This window comes from Coloeus monedula (genome assembly GCF_965178545.1).
Source record: "Coloeus monedula genome assembly, chromosome: 3".
NCBI lineage: Eukaryota > Metazoa > Chordata > Aves > Passeriformes > Corvidae > Coloeus > Coloeus monedula.
Window position 1 is genome coordinate 100,315,711 of NC_138783.1, and position 25,480 is coordinate 100,341,190.

General features: G+C 38.9%; 1 protein-coding gene across 1 annotated transcript in view; it reads right to left on the minus strand.

Annotated features, from left to right (window-relative positions):
• Positions 1 to 2,960: 2,960 nt before the first annotated feature.
• ARHGAP6 (Rho GTPase activating protein 6) overlaps positions 2,961 to 25,480 on the minus strand; it is a gene marked incomplete at both ends in the record, with an annotated part of 318,278 nt that continues 295,758 nt past the window's right edge. The window contains 7 exons of the mRNA XM_082279330.1: positions 2,961 to 3,667; positions 4,446 to 4,526; positions 6,574 to 6,836; positions 12,906 to 13,003; positions 17,296 to 17,475; positions 20,570 to 20,718; positions 21,939 to 22,089. Coding sequence (XP_082135456.1) covers positions 2,961 to 3,667; positions 4,446 to 4,526; positions 6,574 to 6,836; positions 12,906 to 13,003; positions 17,296 to 17,475; positions 20,570 to 20,718; positions 21,939 to 22,089 — 1,629 coding nt within the window. The remainder of the gene's footprint in view (positions 3,668 to 4,445; positions 4,527 to 6,573; positions 6,837 to 12,905; positions 13,004 to 17,295; positions 17,476 to 20,569; positions 20,719 to 21,938; positions 22,090 to 25,480) is intronic.

Below are 25,480 nucleotides of genomic sequence, written 5' to 3' on the forward strand. Positions count from 1 at the left end.
CACCCACATCCCGTCTCTCCTGGGCTCACCTGTGAGTGCAGCACACCCTTCCTCCCAACTGGGAGACACCTCTTGAGAGAGGTAATTCAGCCCAGGAGGGGAAAGTGGCTTATTTACAATCCTAGGTATGAACCAGTGTGGTGCGATAAGAAGTGATAGGAGGGAAATTGAGTTTGCCCAGAGGCCTCAAGGCCTCCAGAGGAGGCCTTCTCTATCACACTCTTCATTAAAACACAGGCCCGTGACCCCATTGCTGAGACAGGAATCCTCCTCCCAAGGGAAACAGAGAAAAAGCTTTGATACACTCACACTTAGGGACCTTCCCTGTAAAATGAGTTTTATGGCTATTCAAGAGCATATGTATCATAAGAAGAAAACCATTGCAGAGATCTAAAATGCGATATCCCACACAGATCTATCACCCAACATAAAACTAGAAACAAGCTTTCAGGGCTACCTTTCTTGTGAAATGTTAAAAAAAAAAAAAAAGACAAAAAAATTATGTCACTGATTTCAGCCAGGAAAGACGTACAACTAAAAATTACATTCTTAACCTGCTCGGGATAATTCTGCTTTGCCCTGTTAAAATGAAAATGACAGAAATAATGTAATCTTGCCAAGTATTAATTTATTGGAATTTATTATGTATCTCTTTTCTTCCACACAACAATCTATTGAAATGTGTACACGCAAGGCTGTCCTCCAGCAGTGGTGTTGTCTTTTGTCTTGTCTTTTGTTTTTATCTTTTGTTGCATAAACTCTATGTAGATGGTCACACACAGATATATATAAATACATACAGGGGGAGGGAGTGGCAAAAGGCAATCTCTTCATGAGGCTGAGTAATCCTCAGACATCTTTCACTAAAAAAGTGCAGGTGCTCCTATATTTAAAAAGGGGTTTAAAATACAGGAGATGGACATCTAGTGAATATAGTATCTTCTGCAGCAAGATTTACACTATGACTGGTTTTGAGGACTACTTGGGAGCTAATCCCCTGTAGCAAACCTCTATCAAGCCTAGCATAATACTGAGACAAGATCAGACAGGGAAGATTGTTTATAAGAGCTCATTTTTGTCTTTCCCTACATTCCACAATCATTTTAATTTGGGGTCAACTGCCTTTTTTTTGGGAATAAATAGACACAGAGCTGCTGCAACAAGGGACACACACTAACCTTTTCCTATCAAGTCTCATATCATGATAGTATTTAGAAAAGCCTTGCAACTACCAGAAGAGAATGATATTTATTGTGCATAAAAAGAGCTAAACAGTCAAAGGCCAAATCCTGCCCCTTTCTACTTGGCTTGGTGCTTTTAACTAATAACTTTACTTGGAAAATGGAGATACGATGAGAAATGGAGATATGAGGGGAAGGACTCCTTATATATATGATGGATTTTAAGCCTCAAATTAAAGTAAAACCTTGAATCTTGTATATTTAACTTGCATTTGAAGGTGATCCTTAAGCTCCTATGCCTTTTAGATGTTTTTGACAGAGACACTCAAGAATGTAATAAAAACACATCAATATCCCGTAAACCTTACTTCAAAAAAAAAAGGAGCAAAAAATATGCTCGTTGTTTTACTTATCTTTTTATTCCATCATTATGGCACAAGATAGAACTTAAAGACAACATCACTGAATAAGTCTTCAACTTCATTAAAATTAAGACTAATATGTTTTATAAAATTCTTCTGATATGATACACTTTCCCTTATGGAGCACTACGAAGGAATTTCTCTGGAACGCTGCAGTACATTGCCACCCGCTGCCCACAAACGGCTCTGCAATTGAAAAAAACGTATAAAACAGCAACATTGAACACAACACAACATACAGCTACTGAGGAAGTGTGACTGACCCAGACTTTGGCACAATATTTATAGAAACGAAGTTGTGAGCTTTTCTAAATGTCATGTTCTTTTCTGAAGCTCTGCTTGACTCCCTTTCATGTGTCTGTCTGCAGTTTTTTCCTTTCTCTTATCTTTCTTAATGCTGGAGCTTTGTTATTTCAAAGGAAAAGCCATATTCTTTCTCAGTGTTACGCATCCCAATTTATTAGGTTTGGTTTTCTAAAATTTGGATTCCAGTTTATTGTTTTAAAGCAATACATAAAATCATACATTTATAAATATATATATTATATCCTGCATATATAACATTGGTTTTCCTTTAGAATGGGAGGGCAGACTTTGCACTACATACTTAGTTGGTTTAGGCACAACGTTGTTCTTAGTTGATTCTCTGAGCTGATTCCTACCTGAATCTAAAAAAATACTTTTACAATCTGGTATTAAATTTTAAAGTTTTTGCAAACATATGTGTAAGAAAAAAATATTTTGTATTTTCCCCTCTAAGCTCACTACTACCCTTATAAAATATATGGCTTTTCATGTTCCACTCTTTAGTGTTTTTCATTAGGCAGTGAAAAGAAGTACAACTTTCCCCTTTAACAGCTTTTTTTTTTTTATATATATAAGCACAGAAACCAGCTTGTGCACTTTCTATAGAATTCCAATGCATATCACGGTAATGTAAGTGCAGTGATTTTTTAAAAAAGCAGTCATGATTGATTGACATCTGTATATGAAAACATAACATGATTATCATACAATACTCATTACAGAATATACAATCATCAAAACTGCAGATATATAAATACATTTTTTAGCAACATCAAAGCAACAGTTTTATCTTATACACAGCATATGCATACAGAGTTATTACACTGAAGTTTTCACCTTTTTTCTCAAAAGTTTGCTGAAAAACAGGAACATACCATATTTGTAAATTAACTGCTTGACAGTGCTGTTAAGAAATTAAAGTGAACAAAGTTTTAAAAAAGTATATGCAATTCAGTTGGTATAAAACAGACAAGCCCTCCCTGTTTTCCAATGTCACCATTTTCCTATGAGACGGAGGCATGGGTATGAGTGGCAGCTCCACAGAGTCAGATCATACAAGGGTTTCTGGGAGGGCATCAGGGTTATCGGCTGATAACAGCTCCCAAATCTGCCACCTCTCCCTTTGCCACTCGTTCCAGTCCGCCTCTGAAACACTTTTACTGTTCTGGCTATGAGGTGCCGTGGAATAGTTGTGACCTGCTTGCATGTGCAGGGCTGGCTGCTCCTGCCTGGAGGTGGCCTGGTCAGGGGCTCTGGCTGGTGGCCCTCCAGCTGCTCTCAGCCCCAAACTTTTTTCTGGGTGTTGAAGTTTCCTCAAAGAGTGCAACGTTGAAGAAACACTCGACCGCTGTGGCAACGCAGAGCTTGTTTTTGCTGGGCCTGGGTAAGGGGGTGGTGGCCGCTCTTTCCTGTAGGAGGGCTTGGCTGTACTTTGCAAACAACCCGGATTTGAGTCGTGCTCACTGAGGTCCTCCACACTGCTTAAAGTCAAGTGCTGCTCCAACCTGGAGTGGGACAGGTCTGAACTCCTGCTGCCAACTTCCATGTGCGGGTTACTGCACACCCGAGACACCACGGGCTGGAGCTGACACTCGGGAATGGCAGCTGTTGTCTGGCTCCTCCGCATGACCTGCCTGCCACTGTCCAATTCCGAGGAGCTGCCCTGCCACCGAGGGGAATACATGGCGAGGTTCCCCTGGGAAAGAGAGCACTGTCCGGGGCGCAGCAAGCTGCTTTCATAAATGTTCCCGTAAGAACCTAGGGGTAGAGTCAGGAACACAACATGAGTCTGCAGAACCAGTCACGTGGCATTTAACAAGCTACTGCTTTTCCTTTGTATCCCACTGTAGAAGAGGGATGGGGGCTGAGACAGGCTGAGAAAGTTGGGGCTGTTCAGCCTGGAGAAGAGGAGATTGCATGGAGACCTCATAGCACCTTTCAGTATCTGAAGGAAGCTGACAGGGAAGCCAGAGAGGGACTCTTTATCAGGAACCATAGTGATAGGACAATGAGTAATGGGTGCAAATTGAAAGTGGGGAAATTTAGGTTAGATATAGGGAAGAAATTTTTACTGTGAAGGTGGTTAAACACTGGAACAGGCTGCTCATGGAGGCTGGGAATGCCTTGACCCTGGTAGTGTTCAAGGTCAGGCTGAATAAGGCCTTGAGCAACCCAGTTTAGTGGGATGTGTCCCTGCCCAAGGGAGGGGGGTTAGGACTAGATGATCTTTAAGGTCTCTTCCAACCCTTATCACTCTATGGTTCTATGATTCTATGAATTTTAGAAGAATTTAAAACTTTTCTTGAAGCAAATTTAAAATTACTTTTTAAATTACATTTGATAGTTTGAAATGTTGCTGCTCTCTGTATTCCACTGAATACGGTGTGCTCCTCTGTACTCTACTTAAGAGTCATCTTTTAAAAGTCCAACTCTGGACAATGTGAATTCTCTTACCGATTTCACTGTGATTTCTTAAAAACAACAAATTGCTTCTGTCTTTGCTAGATTTGGGCTTTAAAATTGAGAAATTACTGACCTGTGATTGCTGGATCTTTGCAGCCACTTTTCAGCGTTGAATGCCAAGTGCCCCAGATATCAAAATGATCTTCAGAAACATCTAAATAGCAGTAAGAGCAGGGAAAAGATGACGAATTGATCCTCTTTAAGATATTATTTAGAAATACAAAAATAGAAAGGTAAAACCTTATGTAAAGTACCAGAGTCATTAACATCCACTAGCACCTTCAGCGTGCACCTAACATGAGCATCTCACATGTGAGCCCCACCTGGTGTACTATGTACAGTTCTGGTGACCCCAAACTAAGGACATGGAAATGCTGGACAAAACCCAGAGGAGAGCTATGAACCTGGTAAGAGGACCAGAGCACCTTGTCTACAAATACAGGCTGAGAAGATTGGGGCTGTTCAGCCTGGAGAAGAGAAAGTTGTGTGGAGACCTCACAACAGCCTTCCAGACTGAAGGAGGCTGATAGGGAAGTCAACAAGGGACTCTTTATCAGGAACTGTAGTCATAGTACAATGAATAATGGGTGAAAATTAAAACAGGGGAAATTCAGATTAGATATTATGAAGAAATTTTTTACTGTAAGGGTGGTGAGGCACTGGAACAGGTTGCCCAAGGAGGCTGTAGATGCCCCAGCCCTGGCAGTGTTCAAGGCCAGGTTGGATAAGGCCAGGTTGGATAAGGCCTTGAGCAATCTGATCTAATGGGAGGTGTCCCTGCCAATGGCAGGGGGGTTGGGACTGATGATCTTTAGGGTCCATTACAACCCCTTGACATTCTATGATTCTATGTATTTGTTCACAGCTACACGTTTCAAGATCAGATCCCGCAATGGATTCAGAGAGCTCTGTTATGGGCAGGGTGCCTGAGTTTGCTGAGTCCTTAAGTCCTCTGCCTTACTGAAGTCAGAGAATTTGCACAAAACCAAGAGGATTTGGTCCACAAAAGGTAGTTTCTGTCAAAGCTCCCTCAGGCAGCCCCAGCCCCAGGGGTCACTGTAAAGCATGCTCTATCAACCCAAGGATGCTGCTGGTTTTACCCAGAAGAGCAGCCACAGAACAAAGATTAAATGAAATGCTGGATTATAAACAGTTTCATGCCTTTTTCTGATTCCCCTAGTCAGCTGAGGAATTTCCTAATTTTTCATGGTCCAGTATCTTTGTGATGCATATTAAAGTCCAAAAGATGGTTAATAGGATAAAACTTCATGTAATTTCCTGTTCATAAGTTAACAGAAATCTGACCAAATTCTTAAATGTTTTCAGAGATTTAGATATTGAATACAGAAGATAAATTCCAACTGGCATTTACTAAGCATATAATTGAGATATTAGTCTAGATCCCATTAATTCCAAAGGGAATTAAGTGCCTAGGCAGTACATCTGAAATTAAATGGTTTTAAAAATACCACCAGTTATGTGCATCCCAAGGCATTGAAAGTTCTTAAAGTTTGGCTCACTAAGTATGAATTTCATGGATGACAATTTTTATATATATATATTTTTAACAGGAAAAGCATCTTGAAGTGCTGGTGAGCTATTAGTTTAAACCATAGGTCTTTACCAAAGAAATCACTCAGGTATGCACTCCCCAGGTAGCTAGGTGAAGTAAGGATCTCTGCACTAGTATTGCTCAGTGTGTAACTGGTTGCAGATGTAAAGCTGTGCAGCTCAGCTATGTTTTCCAGTGAGAGAGTGTTGACATCATTCTTTACAACTGGATAAAGTTTGTGGCCTGAAATCTGAAAATCCCAGCTTTTTCCAAAGCCTGGACCATAAACCTGCAGGTATTACAGACCCATGAATCAGGACTAGACTTTGCCATGCTGTCACAGAGAGGCTGAAAAACTGGACATACATAGTTCTGTTTTCCTAAATAATATCTCCAAGTTTTGAGAAGTGCCATAGCAAGAGCATCCCTGACAGCTGGTAGAGCTAATGAGGAGGGCTGAGCACAGATCCTTTGGGCTTAATACAAAAAAAAGGATATTGGTCTGTCATTTTTTTATAAGGTTATTTACACTATTGCTCCTCAAATCCTAGTAGCTGATAATACAAATCCGGCACTTTTCAATTATTTCAGGAATCTCCATCAGTCACTGAGGGAGGAGGAGGAGGAGCACAAGCAGGATGCACTATACCTTTTCCAGCCTGTGATGCAGAAGAATTCTCCTTTGGCTTAGTTTGCAAGTGTCCAACCAGTGTGTACTGCTCAGGTACCTTGTACAGCTTATCTGGGCTGCGGGCAACTTCTTCTTGCATTGCCACCAGCGAGCGCTCAGACAGCACTGGGGAGTTGTTGTCGTAAGGGGAGACATCACCACTGGAAGCTTTGTTGGAGTCTGTGGAAGAATGTCTTTCTCCTGTGGAGTAGGAACCTTCTGACCGCAGCATCTCAGGGCTCCTGAGAAATTTTGATAAACAAACTACTGTTAATAAAAAATGCTACATGGGCACAGTTACAGGTGCAGTTTGACATCAAGGCCAGGTTGGATGGGGCTCTGAACAACCTGGTCTAGTGAAAGGTGTTTGTGCCCATGGCAGGGGGGTTTGGAACTAGATTACTTTTAAGGTCTCTTCCAACCCAACCCAATTCCTGTGATTCTGTGATCATACACATAAAATCAAATATGGGAGAATGGTCACAGCTGCTGAAATGAAAACACTTCAGGAACAGTTACTGAGGTGGATTTTACATGAGCAAAACTTTTGCCATGAAGTGGCCAGCAGAGGCCACTCAAAATCAAAAGATGTTGCTGTCAAGAAAGAAAACAAGAAAAAACCCACAGAACCGTACAGTAAACCACAGAAACTAAGCAGTGAATCAATTCCTTATGTTACCTTGACAATTAAGCTTGTGGCAACAATAAAGCTGAAGGCATGATAGGGAAGATTAGTTTGATGCTAAGCAGTATGCTAAAATAAATTTCTGTATTCTGAAGTTTTACATAGAGAAATGAAGCACTCGGCTCGCCTTTCACATTATGAGAATGATCCTCTTCTAGAGACATAAGAAGGTAAATATTCTTACAGGGGACAAACACATGTATTTACTGTACTTATGACTGGGGCAACAAACAACTGGTTCTGCTGATACCTTTTACAACTTCTTTTACCCTTTCACCTTCACACCCCCACCAACATGAACTGCCTTTAATTTTGCCAAGAAAAGGCAAACACAACTCCCACCAAAGGACAGACAAGGCTCAGAGAGACAACTCATTTTTGAAATGTGCTGGGAACATTGACTGAGATTTCTTGAACTGTCACTGTTTACAGTGCAGGCTGTGAGTCACTGAATATCACAAAGAATATGCAGAACTACTCTGTAAACAAAAAACTTTCTTCTCCTGTTGTTCCTCCCTAACTTGTATTTCTAGTACTCATTTTTCACTTCTCTGCACCTTTGTTTCGTAGAGCTTATCTTTTGCGTCACTTGAGTCAAACACTTCTTTCAGTGACTTCTCATTAATATCTGTTCTAATTGACCGTGATACAACAGAGGCTCATTCCTGTAAATGTCTGAAAATGGTCAGCCCTCTTCAGAGTCAAATCCAAAGACAGCTTGAACTTAGTGAGCAGCCGAAACTCATTTCTCGCTATGGAACAGTAACGCTGTTTCCAGACAAATCAAATAAAACTGAAGAAAGAAAATAAAGATAATACACAGCTAACCACAGCACAGTAAATATTAGTACAGAAATAATGACAAAATTTAACATCACTTCAAGTTGTTGTTTTTTCCCCAGCTGATTTATGTATCACATCCCAAAAAATAAAATATATACAGCTGACAGCATGATTATTATGTTATTCAATATTCCTATTTTTTTTTTTTCAGTATGAAAGCAACCATACAGTGTTGGGAATTAATTAAATAATGTTACTTCTCAGTAACTCTCAGTGACAAAACCATTGCTGGACTTTAACTGAGACAAACTCAAAAAACAGAGCTGCCATTTGGCAAAGCTGCTGTGTCCCAGGCCTCCCAGTGCAGCATGGTAATGCTGGGGAGTCATTAAAAAAAAAGCCTCAATTATGTAACTTCTCATTTAAACTTCTTATCTGAAGATGAGTCCAACGTAAATTAATCTATAAACAGACACACACTGAAGAATTATAGTCTTTTAAATATGTATAATTCTATCACAAACCTTTTTTCTCTTTTTTTGCCACTTGCTTCTTTCTGTCTGTCCTCCTAAGTCCTAAAACCCCTTGTGCAGTGATATGAGATTCGAGCAATGTCTTGGGCTTTTCAGAAGAACTAGAAAGACCTCGTAGAAAAGGGGAGAAATGCTGGTATCTGCAGGTGTCCTATGACCAAATGTCTTTGCTTCCAGCTTTCTACACTGAATGTCATCTAAGCCTCACCTGCCAGCATACAAACTTATCACTAATGGTAACACCAGTAAGGTTTATTGCAGGTAAATCTTTGCAGCATCAAAACCTAACTGTGCTGCACATGGCAAAGACAGCACTTAGCCATGGCAAGGTAACACAAGGAATAAGGGAAATGGAGATGAAAGAATGTGGGAACATAAGCTTGAGCTTTGTGAAACACTGATTTCATGTCTTACCTTGAATGATCTGTTATAGTCTACCTCTTCTCAAGACAGAGCTCCTGCTAAAAATTTACCTGAATGGAAACTTTCAAGTCTTTGGAGAGATTCAAACATTCAAGTTTCTAAACTGATTTACAGTTTCTGTTGGTAAGTCCATACTATTTTTTTATATCTATAATATCACTTTCAAATTTGTTTTGGTAAAATAGCTTTAAAAATCAAAGGAATTGCTGTGGACCCTATCAATCTTACTACAAGAAACCACCAAAATGGATTGAATACTTAAAAGCCAGAAATTGAACTCATACATTCGCAGCTTTACTATGCTCTTCACGACCAAAGCAAAACACAATTTGCAAGAAGACTTTGGTTTGCTTCTCTGCAAACAAAGAACGAGTTCTCACAAACTCCTTAAAACAAAAGTTTTGCATCTGTTTGCTTTACTGTTTGAGTTCATTAGCAGACCAATATTTACTACAATTCAAAATTCTGCTTTCCTTGGACACTGAGATTCTCTATCCACTGACTGGGGAAAATCTAAATTGGAAGCAAACGTAAATACTGTGCAAGATACCCACTCCTCTTTATGCAGTATATGAGGACGAGCAGATTATGGTCCCCACGAAGAATAATCGATCATTACGTGCAATTAAGTGTGAGGAATGGGAAGGCGAGTAACGTATTTTCCAGGAGTTATGAACTATGTTAAGGAAAAGATTTTAGAAATGGCTAAGTACAAATGGAAAGATCTGAAAGCAGCAGAAGGAACCTATGCCACTTGAACTTAAAAATACAATTTCAGATTCCAAAACAACAGGCATCTTGCTATAAATTGGTGTTGTCCACCAGAGTCCACTTACATGGGTGAACTGGAAATGTGTTAATAATTGCTTCTACTGAGGATATTCCTACTTTTCTACTAGCATCAAGGTTATGAAAACAGGAAATCCCTTTCTGTTGCTGGCAGAAACCCTCTTCTGTTATAACTTAAAGCTTCTGAGTGGGAAAACAATTACACCTTCAAGAGGCAAATCATACGGAGTGTGATGGTTTGGCAGCACACACAGTAGTAATTTCCACACAGATCTGAGTAACACAGGTGCTAACAACAAACCAGATTACTGGGATTATGATGTGGTTGCTACTGTAACAGGGTAGAGGATTCAATGTTTTGAGGAGCTTTAAAAACTGCATTTACACATATTGTATGACTTACTGTATGGCTTCATCTTTGTGCCACAGGTCAGATGGATTAAAACTCATTATCATAATCCAAAAACATCCAAAAATTCTGTAACTTTGAAACTTATTTACTCTAAAAGGACTACTAACCATGATAAGCAATAAATAATCATAAGAAACAGATTTTATTTTTTGTTAGTTTAAAGATGCTTCATCTTACAGCTGTAAACCCAAATTCCATTGTCATCAAGCCAACATACAAAAGTTGGGAAGTCACCCATGAAAGCACACTTCACAATTGCTGCCATTTGTAATTAGTGCTTTACCATGAACAACTTCCATAAATTCCCTGACACACTGTTCACAATGCTCAGCTCTTAAGAGAATTGAAAGATGAGGAAAGATGATTTGTCCTCCTCTGGGGAGGAAAAGAGATTGTGTTTTCTCTGTTAGATCAGAGCCAAGAAAGCATTTATAGTGACAGAAAGAGCAGAAATGTGAGGGCAATTGCAGAACAGGACCTTCAAAGCAATTAATGTGACATTAAAGTCTTGAAGTTGATTCTATACTCTATGCAGTCAACTAGCTCTTCTGGTGAAGATTGTCTCAAGAATATGTAAAGTTATTTGTTCCACAGATCCGCATTTGTATCTTGAGTATGTGACCAGGCAATTTCCAAGAGCAATAAGGATGTATTTTGGAGGCTCATTTTTATGAAATCAAGACAAACATCTCCTTGTCTGCTGTATCACATTTCTTATAGGAAAAATAAGCAACAAATTTGTAGCCTCAAAATTGAGATTATGTTCTGAAATACATTAATCTCTTAAGAGCATCACACTCCTAGCAGTAACACTAAGCAACATTCCCTCTAATTGCCTGGAATATCTTAACCAAGAAGTTGCAACCACAGTGAAAACATATCTCATTAACATTAAAAGTAAATCACTTACATGACAGCAGAGTAGAAAAAAAATGACAGTAAGTTTTTCCTATCTCAGTGATATTTCATCTGCCCATTACTGACAACACAATAAATTAGTACTAGTGTAGCTATATGCTCCTATTTGGCTTCAGAACCTTTCCTTACAAAATGCCTTTTGTCAGTTGTGACCAGCTTTCCACAAAAGATGCATTTTCTCCCGTAGGTGTGCACGCTGGCTAAAAGTAAGGAAGTTCAAGGAGAAGTCAATAAAGGAGACAGGATCTAACAATAACCTGTTACATCCACAATGATTTGTGACTAACTTATGCAGAATTGGTACTCACAGGTGAGATACAATTTTATGTCTTTTTATTATATAGACAGTGAAATCCAGCATGAAGGTTTCTGTTAGCTTGAGTTAGAAATAATATGATCATTCCAAACTCAGGACTGAAAGGAAGAAGTGTCTACACACTACCTTAAGTCATGTGATTTGTAGTGTCTGTCCTAACTGTAGTCTTGGCTTCTGGCAAATGGGAAACAAGTCTAAAAGACAGCTCATGTACCTCTAACTATCCGGCACTTACTGTGATCTAAATATACACATGGTTACTTGTCAGTCAGACAAACTAGCTAAAATTATTTCACACAGAAAAAATTACCCCAAATCAGATATCGGTGATAATTTGCTACTATGTGTTATCTGTTCACGTGGTTAAATTAGCAAACTAATAAAATCCTTTACAACACAATATATTCTGCATATATTTTTGTTTCCAAATTTTATAATTAAAGAAAGCGTTTTCCTCAAGGTGTTTGTTACACTATTTCTTCCATAGCTCTTCCTTTAAAGCCAGGCACACTATTACATTACCTCCAATTATACAATGTTAAAGAGGGAGAGAAAAAAAATCATAGCTAACTGACTGTACAAATTCCATTTTAATTATATTCTGAATGCACTAGGCACTTTTCACAAACACAGGAAGACAAAGTCCAATATATCCCAGAGAGTTTAGAGTCTAGAAACCCCCTTAAAAATTATTTAAAGCAAGTCTGTTAAATTTTGTAATTTTTGGGTCTGACATATTGGATTCACTAGAATGAAGACAATGACTGTGTGGTCCCATGAGAAAGCCAGGAATCCTGTAAATCTGAATGTATAAACTCATAGCATTAAGGCACGAGGGTGCAGGCATATATACACCATACACAAGGTCAGAATATGTTATGTATTTTAACTGCTATAGTGACCAGTGTGATTTTTTTTCTCTTCAGATCTTTCACAAAGCATACAATTAAATAATATCCGAAGTCTCCACAGAGCTGCTGTTGTGGCAGTTGGCTTGTTCACCATGTCCTATGTGTACAGGATAGGAGAAGAATGACAGAGTGGTCAAGTGGCTCACTGTGACGGTGTTAAGGCACTGTAGGGTGTGTTTCAAGGATAGTGGAATACATGCCTCCTGTTACTGAAGACTACGATAAACCCAAGACATGAACCAGCAGATCACTAAAATACATCCTGTCAGATAATAGTGCACTGAATATTTTTATGTACATGTCATTCTGTTCTCTGCAGCAGAACACAATCTTTCCTCTGAATCGGGGAAACAAGTTTTGTCTTTAGAAAACGCTGTACAAGAGTCATAATTTCTTTGGCAGAGTCTGTGTAATAGGGAGGATATTTCTACTCCACTGTAGACAGTACAGAAGAGCTGGGGAAAACTAGAACCTTTTGAACACTTCCAGTGGGAGATAGAAATTCCCAGCAGAAAAACGGATGAAAAATCAGATTACTCACGATGACTGGGAAGCTTTCCTCCTCAGCAAATAGTCTACAACATCTGGGTCAGTCTCTAATAAGCTAATAAGCACTTCATTCTGTAAATCAGGGGAAACCTATGAAGACATAAAAAAATACTTAGTTGGAGGTTAATATCCTTTCACATACATTAATTTAGGTACAATGTTTAATCTAAATGACCAAGTACATTTACAGAGAGTATATAAAATATTCAGAGGTTTTCACTTAAAAGAGAAATTTCATGTAACAACAGATGAAGTAGGACTAAAGATCACTTTGTACAATTTTAGATGCTGATTACTGTTGAATAACCAGTTGGTATCCAGTTGGTTACTATATCTGGAAATAACAGTGGGATTACTTATGTACCACAATCTCAAAAGCTCCAGTTTAAGGTCCTCACTTTACATTCCCCCTTCAAAGATCTGAGGACATTTACAAATCTCCCTCTCTGGCTCTCCAGCCACTCTGACCAACAGGCTCAGTCAGAATTTGTGTCACCTTTGGAGCTTGGCCTTCTTATTTTCTAACTTTCTCTTTGCACTCTGTAGGGGGATGAACCTTCAAAACCCTTGATAGCTTCAGATGCTGCAGGATACAGCAACATCTCCTGGGCAGGTAGCAGAAATGGCACCCCAAAACCTGCACGAGTAAACTTTGTGCTTCCAACTGCACTTTACATGAGTCTTATCAATCCTCAAGTGAGTTTGTCTGCTTTGTCTGCGTTACAGTCGAACATTCCACTCAAACTTTCAACTCAAACTTCAAAACACTGAAACAGATGAAAACATCCAAGAAACTTGAACAGCCCAGGTTCACTCATGACAGACAGAACTCGATGCAAGACAGTCTCAGCAAGGGGTCATCAGCTGGGAAATATATGTTACTGGATGCAATGTCAGAGCCTGAATCTCTTGACCTTCAAGTCCCACTTCATGGACCATTTGTTCCCCCTGACATTTCCTGGGAAATAGGAATAGAATTACTAACACATTCCCCAGAGGAATATCTCATTTTGGGAGGTATTTAGGGAGTCAAGTTACATAAAAGGCATATTTCTTAAAATAAGGAAGTAATTAGAAAATAAATGAAGATACGCATCATTTAATTCAAACTGACCCAAAATCTCTATGAAAAACTTGTGTAACCACCTACTCATTTTTCAAAAATTGTATTCAGTCTCTGAACTGGAAAAATATCTTACTGATGGTCACTGATACACTAGTCTTTAAACAAAATTTTTTATAGGACTGTATTTTTGGAAACCTGGTGTGCTGTAACTTGTCCATTCAGACAGCCTTTCTATACACTAGAAGAAACTCCAGATAAAGTTTGATGGTAAAACAAAATCCACACATTTTTGTCTGTAACTTACTACTCAGCTTTATATCAAGTAACTTGTAAGAAACTACTGAGAGAACTTTGTCAGAAAAACAAAAACACATCTTGCCCTATTTAAAAAAAAGATAAATCAGTCTTTCATTCCATCAAAACAAGTCTGAAAAAGTTCCACCACAAGTTCAGTTCAACAGAAAGCTTCTATGAAACCCAAACTTAACAGTTCTATTGAGTAATAGGACTTTTACCTGAGTGAGTCTGAAAGTAGATTTGTACTGATGGTCTCCTTGCTAGCTATCTACTGGGTTTGGGGCTTCCTCCTGTGCAGCAATTTTCTTCAGTTTAGTTCAGTAACTTGGCAAGTGTAGAAATGATACGCATGTAATTGTAAACTTACAGAGAACTACAATATTGGTATCTCAGGAAGATGTCACTGTAACAATTACTGAATTAATTGTTTCGCTGGTAATCACGCCTGAGTTGATGGATGAGAACTTGAAATTTGGGACAGAAGGGAAGCCAAGGCAACTGCTGAAATAACAGCTCTAGAGGACAAAGAAGGACATATCAGAGGGCTCCAGGGTTGTCAGGACTGCAGTAGAGTACCAGATATTCTGAGATCTTGGGGTTGGGTGCCATATGAGAGTCATGGCTGTTGAGACAGAAGGATGGAAGGACCCTTGAAGTGTCTCCTTTGTGCTGTCCCTTGCCACTGATTTGGCACAGAAAGACAGCATGTGGGAAGGCCACAGTAGCCTCTAACAGTAAAAATATGAATTTTCATATACTCTGTAGCACTTCTTTGCAGCAGGACTGGATTTGGGCACTAGGAGATGAAAACCATGACCAAGCTTCTGCTCTCCATCCTTCATGACAAGTCAAAGCCAGCAAGATGAAGCGTGGTTGAGTTGTGCCTCCTTGCATTCAGGCAAAAACTAGTCCTTTATACATCCCCATAAAACATTTTAATGCATCCCTAAGACTTGCTGAAATGGGCAAGATTTGGATATGAAAATGATTATCATCACTGACATCAATGAAGCATGGTCAGATTCCATCTTCTATAAGAAAACCACTTTTGCATGTTACTGATGTTAACAATAGTTACTTACTAAAAATGGTACTCAATATCCTGGGTTGTTCTGACAAACAGAATCCCTCTGACCCACCAATATGTAAGAATCATTCCAATATTGTCGTCTGGGTACCCTACCACATCCTGGTTTCCTAAGGTTTGGTTCAAAAATGTTGATCCAGTTTCAGTGCTGAAACCAATCAGTTTTATAACCTTCCCATATATAAAAAATACAGAAAGAAAAAAAAAACCAACACGGAAGCAGCTGAGAATCAATACACTATGTTATAGCTATAGCTGAATGCTTAAGTCCAGATGATCTTTTTTTAGTAGCATAAATGTCAAGTATAAACAGTAAAAGCTACTCTGAAAACAGAAGAGAGGTTTTTTTTTTCCCACAATTTGTTTAACCTTCAGATGAAAGTGCAGGCACTGAAGAGATGAAGGAATACATCCATCAGAATTAAAAGAGCCCAGATGCAGGTTAGTCTAACCTTAGGCCCATCCTCTCCACACTGAAAATCAGAATGCGTGCCTTAAGTATTATGTTCTGAGATGTGTCTGTGCTGTGAGAAGTTCTTAAAGAGAAACAACAATAAGAATGCTTCAAGTACTGCAAGTATTCTTATTCAAGTATTATCTTAAACTTGATAGTGCCATCCACACTCTGGGCCAGCAGACCTTCACCCAAGAGTGCAGTTCTGTCCTATTCTTTTCCTGGAATGAAAAATAGCACCTAGCATTTTCCCAAACTGTGAAAAGCATTAAAAAAAAAAACAAAAAAGAAAATGATTGCAAGTGTCTCACTGGTACAAGAGTAAAAATAAAAGCCAAGAAAACCACAAAGAAGATTATCTGAGGCTAAGACATCTGAGGCAGGGCTTCTGACTGCTTTCTCATGCTCTCTCTTTCAACTCCCTGTTGAAATCTGATAGACATCTTCCATTTACAGTACTATGTGGCCGTCAGCCCACAGTTCAGGCTCATCCATCTTCTTCCAGCAAGGTCTCCAGCACTCAGCTTTGCTGAAGCACTGAAGGTTTCCAGAGTGCTCTTTCTGCTTTGGGAACTTACCTCCTCAGTGTAACCTACAGTGCTGCTTAGCCCACAAAGACCAAAGCTTCTTCCACTTTTTCAAGACTACTGGTTTTGTTACAATGTGTATTTTTACCAAAATAAAGACAGAATAGTGCCCACCACTAGATCTGACTGGCCTCTGCTACCCTAGAGCAGGGCTCTCCCAGACACAAATCACGCTGAGCTGACCTGCAATTTTGTACACAAAAAGAACATAAGATAAAGCCACAGACTGAACTTCTTGGTTAACTGCTAGGCATGAGGAATGTGATCTAACTAAGCTGTATCTTAAGTGAACAGCATGTCCTAGTCCAAGGCCATCAGCCTTCTTATGAAGAACTTCCTTGCTTCAGTGAAAGACTTGAAGGGAACTCAGAAACTACATAGATTTATGTTTTATTCCTTTTACCCAACTAACAAATGAGAAAGCTTTGTCCTTCCTTTCCTTTCCATCCAACCAACAAATAAATATTGGTTAAGGAAGGCAATTCCTTAAATTAAATCCCCTTAAAAGGATCTCTTAATCCCTGCAGAAAAATTGTCTTCCTGACTTCCAAAATTGAGATGTGAAAGAGCATTTTCAGTTTTGTCCATGCATTGCTCAGTATACAACTGACTAGCCAACCCCATCATTTCCACAGACAATCTTCTAAACAATATACCCTTACCTATATAGAAATCATTCCAAGCAAGATGTAAGTACACTTTTTTAATATTTTTACTTACTGCAAATCATCCTCCTTGCTGGAAGACTACTCTTTTTAACCAATAATTATTGATCCTAATTTAATGCAGCTTCTATAGTTTATTCCATCCCCTTCTACTTTAATATCAACCAGGTATTTTCCCATTTATCTTACAAATGCATACAAACAATATGGAAAAATATCCACCCACCATGAAAAGGGCTTCATAGTTTTCAATCATCTTTTGCACAACAGCTATGATAGCAGTACTCTCTTCAGCTCGGGCTGAGCTCTGAACTGAGAATTCTTTGTCTGTAGATTTCTGCTTGTGCAACAAGTTAGGGCCAAAGATGGTGGCCAGGTTAAGCGATGTCATTTTGTTCCCAGTAATCTAGAGAAGAGAATATAAATGAGGTGGGGTCTCACAGGGCCTAATGTATACAGATATGTATATGGACACATCTACACACACTCACACCCCTACACACCCACACAATAACACACACACTCTCTCCCCTGATTTGGTAGATGCCTGATTGATCAAAACTAAAACCTCGCGCTTGTCAATCAAAAATCAACAACTTTTAGAAACACCTTGTTTTGAACATCTCTGCAACAAGCACTGTAGGTTTTCTGCATATATTTTCAAGTGGATTAGAGGAGTAGAAGGTGGAAGTGGTTTTGGCCCTTAATTCCCTGGAAGCTCAACAGTGGCATACTCCTGAATGCAGAGAAACCTCCCTCCTACTTCACCATCTCAGCACATTACTGTGTCCTAGGATCAAATACTGAAAACTCCTGGCTTTCTTAAGTAGCAGTCATGATCTGAAACATACACAGTGACACTTTTCCATATTTAAACTGTTTAGATAATTAAGGAGCAGGCTCATTGTTTTTATTAGTATTTTCCTGTATTTCTAGAACATGCCAAATGTCTACTTGTTAGGTGGCTTTTTTTAGTTTGTTGGGTTTTTTACCTTTTTTCCTGCTTTTATAAACCTGTGCTCAAGGAAGCAACAGTAACCTGAATTTTGAGGAAGTAAACGGCTAGGAACACATACTAGACTAGACAGGAATTACATGAAAAATATGTCATATACATTATTACATCAAAGATTTCATTGTCATATTTGTGATTAGACTATTATTTTCCCCTTCTATTCCTTCAACAAAGTAAAAAGTAGAGGTCATTTGAACTAATAATTTTTAAAAAGGACATAAATAGGGACCAAAAAGAGGTAATAAAACCAGAATTTCAAGAAATGAGTTGTACAAAACAGATGTTTTCAAAGTAGTATTTTTAAAATATTTTTGTAGCTGATCATTCACCAAATACTCCAGTCAAACTTAAAAGTGCACTGACTGCATCTGGTTTATTTTTGAAAGAGCTTAACTAGACTGCCCAGAAATGCCAGTAAAAAGCTTGTCTTTTTATTGGTAGGAGCACTGCGTAATGTTGGAAAGACATCTGTACTAAGTAGGTGCACAGGCAGTCACAGCAAACATGTTGGCTCTTTGTTTAGAGACTCACCCCAGCATGACTGTGAGAACAGCACACTCCCTTATGTGCACAGCCCTGAGCACCCAGCTGTTTCTCAGGTGAGCTGCTTTTTAAACTCTGTCCAAGTTTTGAGCCACCACGGATGCACAGACACACGTGTGCTGGGGCAGCCTCTGGCTGTGCCCAGATCTGCATGTACAGACTGTTTGTACAGTGAGCCTTTTCTTAAGGGCAGCCTCAGGGCATCCTTAAAAAATGTTGTAAACATTTCCACTGAAATTAACTGAATGAGTAATTTTAATAAAGGTAGTCATCCATCTTCATCTTCATGAGAGAAGGGCTGTTGAAAGAAATCAAGAAGAGGGCCTGTGTGCCAAAGCTTGGCTGTCTTCCTTCCAGTGATAGCAAACAGTCTGATAAAATACTTTTGCTTGCCCTGTATGCCTTTATTCACTTAATTATTCATAAATAGCTTTAAAAATTGTGAGCAGAATACTGTATTATCTATAAAAGGTATCCAGTTGCACATAATATTCCTGATGCTTACAGAACTGTCAAGACAGCTTACATAAATTTGCCTTGCCAAAATACCTGTGGCAAAGCTGATATACAACTGCTGAGCCAAATCAACTCTGTTAAGCAGCATCCCCTAGCCCTGCAATAAGATCCTTCTGGGTACATTCCTGAACCAACAGAGAATTCTTTGCAGGACCAGAGGGACCATGACATTAGCTGGCTTATACGGGTTTTTAAGCACAGTAAAACTGTTACAGGCTGCTCTTTCTAAATGCTTTCCATCACAGTGATAGAGTTTTTTATCAAGTCCTTGCTGAGAACAAAAATAATAGCATTTCAAGTGGATTTAAAAGTCAAATAGGCCTTGAAGTCACATACAATACTGGAAGTTAGGACCAGTAAAGATAGAATAACTGGAAATCAGGACTTGAGGCAGAAATTTGAAAAAACTATGTTTCAAAGTGCCAGTTGTTAAAATTGGACAACTGCAAAAGGCATCCAGATTTGACAAAACCAGCAGGATTTTCCATCTGGAAGACAAAATTCTCTAGGAGTTTCCAAAGAGTCTCAGAAGTAACATCAGAAGTAGTCTCTGCTGCAGTTCAGAGGAGTGAGAAGTCCTTCCATGGACAAAACAGTGCAATTTGGTCAAGCAGTAACAGACCATATCCATTTTATTCAGTTAACAGAGTAGCCCCCTTTGTACAGCAGCCTGCTCTAGTTCAAGCACTTCCCTGGCAGGAAATGGGAAACCTGGATTTTCAGGTCTTCCCCAGCGTGAATGGGCACAGGTGCAGATATGAGAATGCTCAGGGCTAGAGCTCAGCCCCACAGCTGCGGGCATTCTTGTCTCTGTGGGGTGAGTGCACACCAAACTCTCCGGCCCAGACCGCAACAGTTAAGGAGGCCAAAAAGAAAAGAGGCAAAGATGAACCCTGACTCCAGCTAGTGATGAGGTCTGTCAGTTGCAAGGATACAGCTGGAGTTCCTATCCTCTGTTTTTTATTTTTCACTACCCAGTGCACACAAGGAAGCTAAGAGAACAAAGAAGCGAACTGCTACGTCCAAAGGTCATATAAAAAAGCAACAACAGAGAATGAAAAGAAAACGAAAAAGCATATTCTTGCATGCTGACCTTTTCTGAGTACTTTTTCCATAGAATATAATAGGATAAAACAAGGCAGTGGGGGAAGGATGGATGACATTAGATGTTCTTAACAGCAAGGTTGGTACACTGTGAATCTCCCAAAGGAAGTGGTAGATGCTTTACTGATTAGGTCATATAAAAATTAAACTTTCATAGCCCTAAGAACATAGTAAACAACTAAATGGTAGAAGTGCAAGCTAATAGATAGTCTCTCCTATTGTTCAGGGGTATGCCACCACTGTGTACGTTCCAAGGCTTTAAAGGTCTCTTTTCAGACCACAAATTAAGTAAAGTCAAAGGACACAAGTGACCAGGACTTACCTCTTGGCCATCCTTGTCTTTGGTGTCTTCTGCATGGCCAGCTACTGTGGAGAGGAACTGCAGCAGCCGGTGAAGGGTATCGCAGTTACAAGGAGGTAGAAGATAAATGAGAAGCTGTAAGGTGCTTAGCTGTTCATCAGGCTCTAATACTAAGAGGGGAAAAAATATGTTCTAAGAAAATCACTCCAACTAACCTAAAAGCAGAACAAATACACGGTTCCCATCCCAAAGGAAGGTATAGGAATAGCTTTCTTTAAGAATAATTTTCCTTACAATGTCAGAAGAAAAAGAGAAAACTTCAAGGAAACATCAGAAGTATAACTACTACTGTTACAGGATTTTTGCCTTAGTTGGTCAACATTTTGCTCACAAGTTCATAGGATCTTTTCTCATCCTATAAGAGAGTAAAATCCATATTTTATACTCCATCAGTGTTTCCGAACTCAAATATTCTGCTTATTTTTCTACTTACTCCATTCATTTAGGTATAGCTACTGGTATGTAGAGTAGCTGGCAAGCATTCCAGTCAGGTTTATGCTTCAGACATTTTAAATCAGTTTTCTTAAAATTTTTCATCTTGCAGAGGTACTGGGAGATTGGAAAAGCAACACCTTTATACCCAGAGGTATAAAGGTCATTCTGCAACCACCACCACTTGAACCATCTAGCATCTAAATGGTAGCCAGTGACAAAAGTGGGACAGATGCAGGATCTCAGACATGAGGGCTAGGAAGCATCTGAAGAACACATACCAGGCAGCTGCTTAAGCTTAAAAGGTTCAACTTTACTTTTTCCCAAATCTCTGAGAGTCTGGACTTGGGTCTTAAGCAACACAATTGGGAGCACTTAATATCACGGCTTTATAAGGACCATTAACTATGAAAAAACTTGAATTTTTGAAGCCAGGCTGGAACTTTGGTCCATGGACAGATCTAAAAATTTTAAGATACGAGCATGCGAATGGCAGTCTGTGAGCTGGTACTGCTGGATCAATGACAGGGTCAGGTTTTAACAGACAACATGAATTCCATCCTTACCAATGCAAAAATATGTATAGTTAGTGAAATCTTTCTTGTTCTAGTTTTCTGGATTATACTTATACAGTATAAAAACCAAGAAGAGACCTCAGTAAATTTATACTAAATAATATACTATATTATTTATATTATACATATATTATATTTTTTATATATATACTATTGTATATTAGAATATACTATATTCTTGATAGTGTACTATACAAATATTTGGAGCAAATCAAGGCTAGAGCATTAAAGGAACAGAATAAAAGAAGGCTATTAGTAGAGATGAAAGAATTTAAACAAATTAGCTTTTCAAAATTGATAAATCAAGATGCTGTAAAGCTCACAGAGAGTGTTGATGAAAGGTGTATAGAGTTCTCTGGTAAGAAGTGGGTCAGGCATGTCACGCAGAAATTCCTTTAACAAGGCAGCAACATCATGAATGCTGTGCTCTTCATCTAATACAACATCTACGCCTCGGTCAAACTCTTCACGTAACTGAAAAAGATCATGAGAGAAAACCACAGTCACTTATTGTCCCAATTAATACATCCCAACACAGAAAATCTTTTAAGGAGTAAACTTACTCATTTTCACTTTCAAGATTGAGCATGACTAGTCTTTGGTAAGGTCAAAGATGTAATTCATGTCTAACTGCTGCTTATTCCATGATACAAAACGTTTGTACCAGATTGTAATAAAATACAATTTTTTTTCCCAACTAATGTATGACACTCTTGTATGAAAACACGTATCCAAGTATAATTTTTGCAGAAATGCAAGATTCATAACAAAAGCAGAAACCAGACAGAATAAGGAAAACTACAAGACAGGCTCTTATACCACCTTACTGTATTATCCCTGGAACCAGAAAGACTAAAATTGCATGTCATAACATTTATGATTTTGTACAAAAATATTATTAATAAGATCATGTTAATATCTACCGAATTCACACTTCTCTTGTCATTCAGATAGGCAGCAAGCACACAGGTTCACTAAGACTTCACAGCTTTCCTACAACACACTTTGTTCTGCCTTCCTAATTTAGTTACACTCATTAAGTGATCGTCATTATGGAGTTCACAAACTAATACCATTACAAGGTATTGCTGGGGTTTTTTTCCCCACCTTGGTCCTCAGCCAACTTCTGTATAATTCAAAGGCATCACACTTCCCAAAGGCAGAAGAAAACCCTCTCCCAAATCCAAGATACTTTATGAAAAGATAAAAGCCTGCCCTTCTGGACAGATTTTCCAGCATCAAGAGCAGAATACTTTCCTCAAGCTGACAGCTTCACCTTTTATTCACTTTTCATTTTGAAAACAGTCAAGACGTTTTAAAACTATTTCCTAGAAAAAATTTGTACCTTTGCTAACATTATGAGGTACCACGGTATCACACTTATCTTCTCACAGAGTGATTACAGCTAAATCTTATAAACAAGGAAATCTGAGGTATCACGTTTATTCACCAGGAATATTACAAACATACCAGAGAGGAAAGAAGCTAAGTCACAAGCAAACTATATACCTGTGGTAGTTCGTGGCAAATCTTCAATCACATGCAAATCTATCCTCAGTGTGTTCAGTGTGCAAATCCTGTGTTTTCAGTTGAGATGTGCTTTCATAATGAGTGTGAAAGGTATTCACTAAAAACCACAGCCTCCATTCTCATTTATTAAGATTACTTTTAACATTATTAGTATCAGTCATTACTAATCATGAATAATTACGCTATGAAGACCACAATATGTTTTTTACCTAGTATTATTCTTTGATTTATGGTCAAGGATTTTCCAGTGCCAACTTGGGGACTTCATGCCCAGCTTAATTCTACTCTCCAGACTAGTAACGAATGCAGAACATCCCTGTGGAGCACCATAAATTACCTCAACCCAGAAGATTGTTTCTGCACTTATTGCTCAAAAGCAGCTGAGGAAACAGATTAGCACTGCATCAGGAATTCAGACTTCCCAAATGGCTGTCTAAATCATAAACTGCTGTTACAGTCTTGAATATGGCACTTCTGACCTGATATCCTGTGAGACCTACAGAAATGTCATAAGAAGCAAAATATCATAGAAGTTTTGGTGAGACGTGGTCACATTTCAGGCCCAGTTATCAAGGCTGTTAAAACCTTATACTGTAAGTTTCAACTTTAAGTCTTTCAGACTCCATTCACATGGAAAGCTTTCAGACTTTTCAAAGATACAGCTGGTGAACAACAACATCCATTGAATCTTATGATATGAGAGATGAGGACATCTGTGCTGGAACAGGGGATAGGAGAACAGAGCTCAAGCTATTTCACTCTTCATTCTCAGGGTTGAAGCTTCCACAATGTCATCAGGCCCAGTATTGACAGTTGCCCACCCCAACCTTGGCAACAATGCTCTGCTCGAGCATCTGTTCCAGGCACAACGATGGTACCTGGCATCCTGATGCACCAGACCTACCACCTTGAGTCAACATGAGCTCAGGAATCTTTGTCCTACACCCCAGTGAACATGAAGGAGGAGGTTTGCAGGAGATGCACATGTTCTGGATTTTCTCTTCCTGCTCACCAATCAAAAACCCCACTGGCACATGCATTTACTTATTTATGTATTTACTGCAACAAACTACAGTTGAAACAGGACATTTTCTAACTACGGAAGGAAGGAAAACAAAATATGTTTACTTTCTACACAAGAAAAACTAATGAACAGCTGCAAAAGCACACCAAAATCTGAGTGCTGGGTTTGGCTTTCTGTGGTTCAGAAAATGAGAGGAATTTTAATTGAATCCAGACTTTCCCATGTGTTCATGTTGACAGCATTTATTACTGTAACTACAAGGGCCAAGCTCATGCTTCCTTGTTGTTTAATGAAATATATCAATTTACCTAGTTCAATAAATTAGTCCATGTAATAAAAAACATAGATACCCAAATCTCTTGATTTCCTCACCTTTTGAAAACAGAATAAAAGTGGTGAAAGTTATTGATGATCAAAGGAAGGCTTAGTTTACAAGTAAATGATAGAAGCGTTCTGCTTTTTCCCCAGACATATGATGCAATTGTACTCACCCCTAAATGATAATATACGTTTTGACACTGAAGCTTGCAATGCAAATGTGAGGCAACTTCAATACTTTATCTAGTTCAGTGTTTATCTGAAAACTGCCTCTGCAGATGTTTTTTTAGCTTGGTGTTACACCAGCTACTCAGGAATAGGAACTGCTGGAGAATGAGCTACAAATCAGTAGGCTATACTGTCCTACCAGCCAAAATCAATTCAGTTTAGCCATTCAAGGTAACTTTCCAGAATGATAAAACATTACACTGTGAAGTTTTTGCAACTTTTTGCAAAGAACTATAACTTCTGGGATCAGATACAGTCAAGCTTTCTTTTGTTTTTTTTTCTGTTTGGTGTTTTTTGTCTTATACTTCCTGGGAGGGGTATTTTCCTGTAACTTTTTATTCCCTCCTTATGCAAACACTATCCACTGTTCTCCACTGCTCTAATTCAACAAGTATTCCCAGCTTCTGGGAATAACAGTGCAATATCTAGGTAGGTATACCTAGGAGGTAATACCTTCCTAGCACTTGACTTTGTCTCTGGAACTTAATTGTATGCTGTCTTTGCTTTTTCATCATTTGGCTGAGACTAAGACTTGGAAGGGTCTGCTCTGACCTTGAAGTCTAGCAAGGGTAAAAGAAAGGTAACATTTAGGAGCAGCAATCTTAGGGTCAAGGAAATTGTTCTGTACTTGCATGCTTTCTCATACCGTGAGTTTTCCAAAAAAGATTTACAGTTTGAGTTTACTTTGGGAGCTTCAGCTGTTTCTGAGATGAAACGAACAGCCAAGATTTTTTTTTCCCTGCAGTGTGACCTTTGGAAAATTTC